The sequence below is a fragment of the Sinocyclocheilus grahami genome, unplaced genomic scaffold, assembly GCF_001515645.1.
Source record: "Sinocyclocheilus grahami isolate Dianchi unplaced genomic scaffold, SAMN03320097.WGS_v1.1 scaffold287.1, whole genome shotgun sequence".
Lineage (NCBI taxonomy): Eukaryota > Metazoa > Chordata > Actinopteri > Cypriniformes > Cyprinidae > Sinocyclocheilus > Sinocyclocheilus grahami.
The window spans coordinates 687,371-699,395 of record NW_015505466.1 but is presented as its reverse complement, the minus strand read 5'-3'; the positions used below and the strand labels follow the sequence as shown (position 1 = coordinate 699,395).

At 37.6% G+C, this 12,025-nt stretch overlaps 1 protein-coding gene across 1 annotated transcript; it reads left to right on the top strand.

The window, feature by feature from the left end:
* The first annotated feature begins 1,709 nt into the window (after positions 1 to 1,709).
* On the top strand, positions 1,710 to 8,586 carry LOC107600600 (leukemia inhibitory factor receptor). The gene is made up of 8 exons (XM_016292534.1): positions 1,710 to 1,935; positions 2,067 to 2,276; positions 2,914 to 3,042; positions 3,517 to 3,663; positions 4,252 to 4,395; positions 6,421 to 6,514; positions 6,618 to 6,699; positions 7,824 to 8,586. The coding sequence occupies exons 1-8, from the start codon at positions 1,710 to 1,712 to the stop codon at positions 8,373 to 8,375; spliced, it is 1,584 nt and encodes a 527-aa protein (XP_016148020.1). The 3' UTR covers positions 8,376 to 8,586.
* The last annotated feature ends 3,439 nt before the right edge of the window (positions 8,587 to 12,025 follow it).

Below are 12,025 nucleotides of genomic sequence, written 5' to 3'. Positions count from 1 at the left end.
CCCCTAAAAGGTGCATATTTGTCCCTTAAACGTACACATTAGTACCTTAAGTGTACATATTAGTACCTAAATGGTATGTATAGCGACTTTTTAAATGCTTCTGCCCCAAGTGACAACGTTTGTACCTTTATTCTGACAGTGTACAATTATAGCACACTTAGTGTAATGTGCTTAACTTCCATTTTAAGAGTGGCCATTGAGACGGAAATAATACAAATTTTAACATCTCTCATGACTCATTATTGGAGACTGCCGAAGACTGTTTCATGTTGTCGTCTTGTTTTTTAGAAAAAAGTATGCAGTATGTTTATTACTTGGTCGCTGGAGTCACAATTAGGCTGAAAGGTCTTTAAGCTGTTAAGCTAAAAGTTATTGCACAGCCCAAATGCCACCGTTGTGTCCCTGTGTAGACTACTTGACAGTATCAAGTTCTGTAGAATATTACAGTGTGGTATAACACACTGGAGTTGAGTAGAATGACAGTCAGCTGATAATATGGACGGTTTGGTACAGAACAGAGTAGTGGTGTATTGGGCTACCACAGTGTGAAAAAAACAAGGGTGAAGTTCAGTATAGTTAAGAATAGATTTTATCTGTCATTTTATCTTTCAGTCTGTAAAAACTTTAAACCTTCAAACTTTTTACACCTTTTCAACATTTTCTTTCAAGCTCACTAAGGTTGTCTTGACTAACTTTACTTGTCTAGTAGTAAAAATGTAGGACTTGCAGTAGGGCTGTGCAATTAATCGCATGCAATTGTCATGCGCATCTCGTCAGTAAAGCCGTTCCGTGATTAGTAGTAAATCTCCATCACCTGCTTTTTTTACTACACAGAGCCGTAGTTCACTGACAATTAGGCAATATCGCGTTCATAATCAAATGCAATTAATCTGCGATTATGAACACGATATTGCCTAGCTTGTCAGTGAACTATGGCTCTGTGTAGCTGCTCTATTTAAAGATGTCTATCAATGCAAGCAAGTGTCATTTGGTCAGTACTTGTCTTTTGAATATCTAGGGATTGTATTGAAAGGTGCTCCACACATTCTGTTTATCATTATTTACAGGCCTCCAAAATACTCTCCAGCCTTTGTTGAAGAGTTCACAGAAATGCTATCAATGATTTCCTGAGTTTGACTGTTTTGCTATTGCAGGGGATTTTAATATTCACATAGATAATGCAGAACACAAAATAAATTATAACTGTTTTAAACACTTTTGACCTGATTAAGATAATAAATGATATTTGTTTAAATTCTGAATCTGGCAAAATATCAGTGCTGGTACTACTAGATCTCAGTGCTGTGTTTGACACGGTCGATCATAACATACTTCTAGAGAGACTGGAAAACTGGGTCGGGCTTTCTGGGATGGTAATCAAACGGTTCAGATCATACTTAGAAGGGAGAGGTTATTATGTGAGTATAGGAGAGCATAAGTCTAAGTGGACATCCATGACATGCGGAGTCCCACAAGACTCAATTCTTGCACCGCTCTTGTTTAGCCTGTATATGCTCCCACTAAGTCAAATAATGAGAAAAACCAAAAGTCCAGGCTAAGGAAAACTAAACTGAACAGAAGCGGGACAGTCGTGAATTACTAGTTAATATTAGTTACTATAATGTTCACATTGCATCACTCATTTGTTCCTGTGTAGTTGTTTATTAATAAAGGAACAATGTTCCTAATACTACGTTCCTAATACTATTATGATTGGTTTCCAGTATGCAAACTGTGAAGCTGTGGCTTACTACAATGTGACAGTGAGGAAAGTATCCGGGGAACCCAGCAATCAGGACAGTTTCAGAACTAAAGATTCATCTCTCACCCTGATCCTGTCTTACTCTGCATACAACATCAGTATCAGAGCTGTAAACACTGCTGGATCATCTCCTGATTCCAGTATAGCCACTGAGCAAATGGATGAATGGAGAGGTACATTACTTTTATATTTTCTTGAATGCTATACATGCAGACTCTGGTTAGCCTTATGGGCTATATTCTTTGGGTGAGAAATGTTGACATGTTGCTGTTTGTAAATGCTGTGTATTATTTACATTTTTTAGATTCGTTTGGGCCATTCAGTGTCAACATAACCAGCAAGAACAATTTTAGTCTGTCCTGGATCAGTTCCATCTCAAGTGTTTGTTACTCTGTGGAGTGGTGGGCCAAAGGACAGATACCAACTTTTTGTCCATTCTACGCAAAGCAGACGCACAAAGAAATAACTGGGAAAACTGACAGCTGTAGGGGGAAAGGACGTGACATGTGGCCAAGTATGGTGACCCATACTCAGAATTTGTGCTCTGCATTTAACCCATCCAAGTGCACACACACACACACAGGAACGAACACACAGAGCAGTGGGCAGCCATATTGCTGCAGCTCCCAGGGAGCAGTTGGGGGTTCGGTGCCTTGCTCAAGTTACTCACCTCAGTCGTGGTATTCACTCCCCCCACCAACAATCCCTGCCAGACCCGAGACTCGAACCCACAACCTTCGGGTTACAAGTCCGACTCTCTAACCATTAGGCCACAACTGCCCCCCATGTCCAAAACATTATGTGAAATCTTTGTTTTTATGGTGTAATCATATTTCTAGTATTATTTAAAATATTGATTTTAATAACTAAAAATCTGGTGTAAATATCTTGTGAAAAGTAAAAAAATAAAAATTAATTACACACTGAACACGTGTGTTTATTTTTAATCATAATTTTTTATTTTATTTTATTATTGTTATTTTTAGAATAAATTCTTAGGTCTAAAGACAAATAAATAATGTTTTCTATCAGCATAGTAGACGCTTTTGTATATATTTTACCTTAATTGTAGACAATGATAATTAACAGCTTTATTTATTCACAGCATTCAGATAGTGTTCATTAATGTTCAACTTTTTTGTCTGATGCAGTTTTTCAGCCATATACAAGATATTATTTCATCCTGCACACCAGACCGTACCCAGACACATGCAACATGAAGAATATAAACAACAGTGAGACGACCTATGGCACAGCCCAAGTTTACTTCACTGAAGGAAGTGAGTCTAAATATTCATATATGATAAAACTACTAATATATGCTAAATAGAACAGCTAAGATGTTCAGGCAGATATACTCTATACTGGTGCTGATACATTCACAGAAAAAAAGTGCAAAAATTATTTTAGGGGTTCCTTTAGTTGTACCTGTTGTACTTTTAGGGGTAGAGCTTGTCACTTGGGCAGTACCCTCAAAGACACCCCCAGGATCCCCTTCTAAAAACACAGATATGTGATTTTATATATATATATATATATATATATCCTGAACTCTGCCAGAGAAACATGTGCTATTGTGTGAGGTAAAAAATAAAGGCTAAACACTGAAAATTTACAGTATTTACAGTCAGATTATCTACAATTATAACTGCTCTGCTCTAGTTTCCTGGTAATAGTTACAGCAGGAGATAAGAAGATTCTAGATATCCACTGCATCATTGTGTCTGAATGATCTGAACTCTTTGGGATTTTAGGTCCTATCAGTGCTCCTGGGAATGTGAGCATTTTGAATATTACCCAGCATTCCTCAGTAATCACATGGTGCCCCATGTCTGAGAAAGACCTGCGTGGATTCTTATTAGGCTACTACATCTACTTGACATGGGACAATAATGAAACATGTGAGTAGTAGTCAATCATAAGTTTATTATGTGTACATTTATAAATGTTTTATTTTAAAGTTATTTAAAAAAAAATATTTTATATTTTTTATATTTAAAAATAAATATTAGGTACATTACTAGTAGATTTTAAATTACCATTAGAAAGTGTGTGTTTTTTAATATACTATCCCTTAAACTTGTGTCTGATTTTTAACACTGTTTCTAAAAAAAAAAAAAGAATAAATCTGACAAAAAAAAAAAATCAAATATTGTGAAGTAAGCTAAAATTTCGAGAATCACTTTACCACTTGTTTATCTTCTGTTCTTATGTCTTAAAAATGTAGTTTAATTTTTTTAATGATTCCCAAGGTAATAGCTCACTAATTACTGGAAAACCATTTGACAAAATGTTGATGACAATTGGGACATTGCATCAAAGTATGATTTGATAGACCATACTTTCAGAGAGTTTCAAGTTCGTAATAGGAAAATAAAAATTTAATTAAATTCTCAGTTCTCAAGAATCAGTGAAACCCAACTGATAACTGAAAATGTGACATTTTTTAATGGCAGTCTTTTTGTTTTGTTTATTCTTCAAATATTAAGCCTTCACAGTGGATCCTAGCATAAGCAGTTATGAGCTGCAGAATCTTGTAAGCAACAGTGTGTACCGCGTGCAGCTGTCTGCATTTACAGCGGCTGGAGAAGGAGAGCGGAGTGATTTCAAACACTTTGTCAAAAACCCACTAGGTAAACTCATATTTTTCATGAGATGATAACGTCTCAGGTTACTTATGTAACCATGGTTCTCTGAGTAGGGAACGAGACACTGCGTCCTCTAGGGGTCGCTATGGGGAACGCCTCGTCGTGACCCGTGTCTGAAGCATACATTGAAAAAACACCAACAACACGTTGGCCAGCGACAGCCTATGAGGTGCTGTGTGTACATTAATGAGGGAAAAAAATGAACTTAAATGATTTTAGCAAATGGCTGCAATATAACAAAGAGTGAAAAATTTAAGGGGGTCTGAATACTTTCCGTACCCACTGTATATATAGAATGGATCATACTCACCCACCATGGTCCCTGCGATGGAGCCCTGTTCAAGAGGTTATAGGGGAATTAGGAGCTAAGGGCAGATGTAAGACCCCCGAAGGAAATGAGTAGATACTCAAGTATCACTCTGATCCGGACAAAAGCACTGATGCCTTGTCTGGATCACATCCCTAGGTCTTGCCTACCTCCCTATGACCCGCAATTCCTTCTAACCCTACCGCAGGCGGGGGAGGAGCGAGAGCCGCGACACTAGCCTTCTGTGGCCGTCTCTGATCCTCAGACCAAGACGGACCAGGACCCCTATGCTGTTCAGGCTTAGACCTGGACCATCGTGAAATGAAGGACTGAAGGCCGCTGAGCGCGCCTTTTCCTCCCTGAACTTCTCGACCACCGTCTCAACGGAGGTAACCAAAAATATTCGGAAGGCGAAACCGGCGCATTGAGAAGAAAGCCCCTCTCTTCCATCCCGATATCTGCCAGGTTCACCCACAGATGTCTCTCAATACCTACTATAGCTGCCATGCTTAGTATCACAGAGAGTGAGATCTGTGGAGCGGCGAATATCAGCTACATCATCAGGTCTTTATCCAGGTCTTCCAGCAGGTCAGCCTAATATGCCTGGAGCACCGCATTGTGCGCAACGAAGCAACAGCCTGACCTGCTGCTGCGTATGCCCTGCCATCTAAGCGAGATGGCAAGGAGGGAGTTTTAAGAGAGGACGCCTCACCCATAGAAAGATAGCCAGCCAGTCGTCTTTTTTACAGGGGCATCCTCTCATAGTAGTTTCCGCGCATCGCCTCGATGATGGCATAACTCGTATGAATGCATAAGAAAATTAACGCTCAAAACTCACCATACGCATAGCAGGAGGATTGGGAAGGCCGTCCTCAGACATCTCCTGCTCTTACCGGGCTGAACCCAGCAGAGCACCAGCCCCCGGATCAAACGATGTTAAAGAAATAACATCATCCACCAGCAGCTTACTCTCGTCCACAGCCGACGAGCGTGAGAGGGAAAACCCCTTTTTAAACTCATCAGCCAGATCCACCTGCGATCCCCATGAGCACATCCTCCTCCGTGCCTCAGCAGTGGTGGGTCCTGAGCCGCGGGAAGCAGATGGCTGCCCCCCTTTCCTCGAAAAGAGAGACAAACGAGAGCGGAGCTTTTCATTAAAATATGCTCACAATGAACGCGGATTGCCACCTCAAGGACATCGCGTGCGTGCTCTTTGCCTAAACAAACAACGCAGAGATCGTGTGTCATCAGGTGTCAAATAACGACAACGCATTATTTATACATACACCCTCTAAACGCTTTGCTAGTGCTCGCCATAACGATAGGAATATAGATCGCTCTTACCACAGAAATGCACGCTTCAAACAAAATGGTCAGTGAAGACGAAGAAGAGAATGACATGTTCTCCCGGCGCCTATTTATACTATAATTGCACCAGTAGTGATGTCATGGGCTGTTGCCTGCCAACGTGTTGTTGGAGTTTTTTCAATGTATGCTTCAGACACGGGTCACAACGAAGCGTTCCCCATAGCGACCCCTAGAGGATGCAGTTCGAAGTTCCTTTGAAAGGGAATGTCTGTTATCGAGCTGGTATTCGAGGTTTATCTGTTCACGATGCACAGTAAATGTCTGGAGGTTTGTTTTTTTAATTACATGGATTGAAATAGTCAAATACGTACTGACTATATGGCTCATTCTGACAGAATTCACAGCTTTGAACAGCATTATAGCCGCGGTCGTTGTGGGAATAATAATTATTTTACTAGCAGTTCACCTCAGCTGTCGACTTCTGCACAGGTAGAGACATGCATTTTATGTTCTGAATAATTGCCACTATATAATCGATCACTATCACTGCATGTGTGTTATCTAATATAGAGCTCACTGTGCATTTTTACAGAGCCAAGAAACTGCTGTGGCCGAATATACCAAATCCTGAGAACAGCAACGCTGTTCAGAAAATTGAAATAGCCTATGAACTGGTAAGCAAGAGACAATATAATGATGGAACCATACATTTCATTGTCAAGGAAAAGAATATACAAAAAATGATATGAAAAAATGAACTAATGAGACAATGATGACCTGAGATGGTAATACAATGGTTTATATGATACGCCAAGGTACTTCACAGAATATGATTTTCTTACCATATGATTGTCAAAAAAGCATATTTGTTTGTTATTTGTTTTATTATTATTATTTTTTTTTTTACAAATATTGGAAATCATTCATAATATAATTTCATGAACTTTCTCATAAAAACATTAAATTATCTGATGCTTTAAGAGACGTATTGAGCCATAAGGGTCTTTAGAGGTCTGCTCTTTGATATTATTTACTGTGTTTTTTTAATGCATGATTCTGCTTGTTTGGATCACATGAGATTGATTTTGAAAACAAATATATTTCAAAAATTAATAAGCTGTGAAGGCTTGTTTGTTGTTTTTTTTCCTAAGAATTAATACTTAAAGATTATGCCAAACTATTTTCAAGAATTTCATTGATTTAACAAACTGGCTTTCTTCATTATATCAGGGCAGTTGTATCAACCTGAAATTTTTGACTTTATGACACCCAAAGAAATATAAAAATGACTTAATACAACTATTAAAAACATGCACATCATAGAAGAAGTGTATCCAAGTAAGTATTTGTACGCTACCATTCAAATGTTTGCATCAAAAGTATCTTATGTTTACTAAAGCTGCATTCATTAGATATTGTGAGATATTATTACAATTTAAAATAACTGTTTTCTCTTTTATTATATTTGAATATGTAATTTATTAATGTGATGACAAAGCTGAATTTTGCATTTTTAAAGTTTTTTAAACCAATTACCATGAATCATACTGAATGATTACCATGTTTATATATCATGGTATTTATATGGTATCATGGTATTTACAAGGTATCATGGTACATGTCTAAAAGAACACAGCATTACAATGGTACCATGCCAAGAAAGCCATGAACATCCCATGGAAATTTTTTGTAAGAGTACATTTTTTACTCCATTCCAGTTCAGATGTTTGAACATATTTATGAGTGAAATCACTTTTTGAATCCTTTGGCCACTTTCTGCCATGTGTTTCTTCTGCAGGGTATCCTGGAGCCACTGAACAGACAGAGGTTAGAGCAAAGTGAGGGATGTGATTCCAGTACAGTGTGTGTCGTTGGGAGCAAGAGGGAGGCATCTCCTCTCTGTAGCCCTCCCACTGCTCAGGCTGGTGTGCCCACTACCCTTCTCCTCAGTGAAGATGAGGACAGCCCATCCATCCCGGAGCAGATCGCACCACCTGACACCCCAACACAAGTCCCCACCAACGAGTCAGGTTCCACAAAGACCTTCCCTATGGACTTTAATAAGACAGACTCCACTTTGAACACTTCTGTTGATGAAGAAATCACAACCTTTGTAAGCAAAGACCCTGGAGAGACCATCTCCAACACGACAGGATCGGACTTCATTCCAACCTCACAACCTGCAGTGGTTTTCATGAGCGATTACACTACCATGGAAATCTTCCAGCAGGTCACTATGGCTGGGATTCAGGGTCCATCCATGCAAACAGAGAAACCTGGATTGGTTCCTGTACATCCAGGGCAGGATTATGTAAGGCAGTCCTATTTTTTACAAGAAACAGTCCAGTAATCCACCAGGGGCATGTAACGGAATTATTGAACCCAGAAATCTCAGTGCTCTGAGATGCTTTTATACAGTGATTTAGAAAACATTTTCTGTATAGACACAGTCCCTCTGGAGCACCCTGAGATTAGGAGCCTCGTTTAAGGGTACAACGTTCATTGTCCTGTTGCTGACTGAGCTTTAACCGCTACTCAACACCTCCTGTAAAAGATGGAATACGCCACCAGTGCTCATGACAGAGTCCACTACATCAATTACATTACATGAATTTTCAGATCTTTATATTGGTTAGCAGAGTTTTATTGTATAAAATATTTATATAAATATATATATATATATATATATATATGTTCTTTTCACATGTTTTGCTAATGGATTTATATTTAGACATTATAAAATCACAATTATAGCATTTAAAAATCTCCTTTTTGTCAAAATTCAGACAATGTTTGTATTGAAGTATGAAGTAGCAAGAGTTTTCAACTCATCGGATCTACTTGAATCACACATATGGCCTATTTTGAATTAAAAACGAAATTTTCAGTGAAAGGTGGCTAGTTTGAATCCTTGTTTACAATCTTCTCAATTTCTCTCAAATGTAAATCAAATGCCCATTCACAAACACGTTTTTTTTTAGCAACAGAGATACTCAGAAATGAACTGATATTTGCCCTCTTAGGCAATGGCGGAGCCAGGATGTTTTCATAGGGCTGACCAGGAAGGGGCCAGAAATCTTCATTATTTCAATATAGAAATGTATTTGACTATACTTGACTGTTTTAATTCCTAAAACACAACTGAATACAATTAATATGTACATAATTGTAATTGAGAATTTGTGAAGTTGTGAATTAGACCAGGTAATACTGAGTGAATATGACCATTTTTGCATTATTTTTGTATTACCTTGAGTTATTTTAATAAAAGGGCTCACTCTAGCTTTATTACTCAGTCAGCTGGTTCTGGGTCTCAACACCCCAAAAGCTTGTTCTCCATCATTGCACAGGGCTACTCAAGGACACATGCAGATAGTTCAAAGTTTAGTCAACCTTCACTCAATTTTATATAATCAGAAATCACAAAAGAAACTGTCAACGTTTAACATTCTATTAGTAGTCAAAATGTATTAATTGCGACAGTTTTGTCACACCTAAATCGAGCTCTGCACAAAGGAAAATAAAAAAGTTATCTTATTTATGATGAAGTGATAGCGTGTGCCTAATATACACTTACGGTGCGTTTCCACTGCAGCGTCAAATCTGCGCTCAGTGCCGCTGGCAACGCTACAATGCCACTACTTTGGGGCGTGTCAAATTTAGGGCAGAGCACGGTGGCGGAGCCAGGATGTTTTCATAGGGCTGACCAGGAAGGGGCCAGAAATCTTCATTATTTCAATATAGAAATGTATTTGACTATACTTGACTGTTTTAATTCCTAAAACACAACTGAATACAATTAATGTGTACATAATTGTAATTGAGAATTTGTGAAGTTGTGAATTAGACCAGGTAATACTGAGTGAATATGACCATTTTTGCATTATTTTTGTATTACCTGGAGTTATTTTATTAAAAGGGCTTTATTACTCAGTCAGCTGGTTCTGGGTCTCAACACCCCAAAAGCTTGTTCTCCATCATTGCACAGGCCTACTCAAGGACACATGCAGATAGTTCAAAGTTTAGTCAACCTTCACTCAATTTTATATAATCAGAAATCACAAAAGAAACTGTCAATGTTTAACATTCTATTAGTAGTCAAAATGTATTAATTGCGACAGTTTTGTCACACCTAAATCGAGCTCTGCACAAAGGAAAATAAAAAAAGTTATCTTATTTATGATGAAGTGATAGCGTGTGCCTAATATACACTTATGCTCTCAGCCGCTGTCAACACTTTCTCCGCGCCGCTTTCAATCCCATAATGCACCGCGCGAGTGTTTAAAGGGGTCATATGATGCGATTTCAATTTTTCCTTTCTCTTTTGAGTGTTACAAGCTCTTGGTGCATAAAGAAGATCTGTAAAGTTGCAAAGACTAAAGTCTCAAATCCAAAGAGATATTCTTTATCAAATTTAAGACTCTGCCACGCCCCCCTAAAACGGCTCGTTCTAACACGTCCCCACATATCTAGGTCACTATGTGGGAATAAATGCACAGCTGCAATGGATGCAATGTACTGATACACGTTCTCAAAACAGACAATTCAACATAATTTTGATGGTTACAAAAATGCTGGGTTGTTTCAACCCAACTTTGGGTCAAATATGGACTAACCCAGCTGTTGGGTTACATTTTTAAATGACATTTTTACCCAAAAGTTGGGTTAGTCCATATTTGACCCAAAGTTGGGTTGAAACAACCCAGCATTTTTGTAACCATCAAAATGATGTTGAATTGTCTGTTTTGAGAACGTGTATCAGTACATTGCATCCATTGCAGCTGTGCATTTGGTTTTAAAGGGAATTTAAATGTAGTAATTTTAGTAATTTAATTCTAATTTAGTTGCTGTCATTGATGTTAATCAAGCAACAAAAGAAAGACAAAATCATGCACTGCTCTTGACTGAAAAACTTTAGTAGCCCTACTAAAAAAAACCATTCGATTTTAGCCGACTAAATTTACTGTAGATTTAGTCAACTAAAATCTTATATTTAGTCGACTAAAACTAAAAATAATTCAGATGACTAAAACTAAATGGCATTTTAGTCAAAAGACTATGACTAAAACTAAATCAAAATTTGCTGTCAAAATTAACACTGATACACACATATATCAGTGGCGTGCGGTGGTGTTTTAAAATGAGGAGGCAGTTTTATTTATAAATATATATATAAACATAAGGACTATTGCACAAAATTAGGGACTTGAAACTTGTCCTGTGCTAATGCTCTGAATAACTTCAAAAACAAGATGGCGAGTTGTACGTGTGCAAGCACCATTCAATTACACAATATGAAAAACACTGCAGTCGATGAGCTGGAAGTATAACTCTTTCATGTAAATTTTATGTAAGGGAAAATCTTTAATATACGTATGTCTATAAACAGATGCACAAAATCACACAAACCAATATCATTAAGTTACTTCTTATTCATATTAGTTCTGCTGCTAACAAGTACTGTATATAATTATATATACCCACTTATAAAATTAGACTGAACAAAAAAAAACTGTATAAAAAAATAAATAATATTCAGAAGCTTAAATTGTACTTATTCTGAAGGAGACAGTAGTCACTGTTAATAACGTTGCTGTGCTCATCCATCAGTAAAGGCTTCTTAGAAAACCTATTAAACATCTGAATATATGCCACACAACAATACTTTGTATGAAGAGATTACTGTAGGACTGTATACACTGGTTCAAACAAAATACAGTTAAAAAATAAGGATAAAACTATGCATTTTACACAAGCTTTCCTATAATACTAGATAAATAACTCTTTTGACTTGATTTACATTGTCATTAAATATTTTGTTGCCACAAACTGTCTAGGCACTTTTAACCTGCTCTGTGTTCCAACACAGTTCACCTGGGGTCCGTTCTTCGTACCTCGCTTAATACATCTGAGATGATTTGAAAGATTACAGATCTAGTACTCGTGATAACTGATCTCTGGCTAATTTGGTTCTTCAAACGAATTTGCGGATTTGATTAA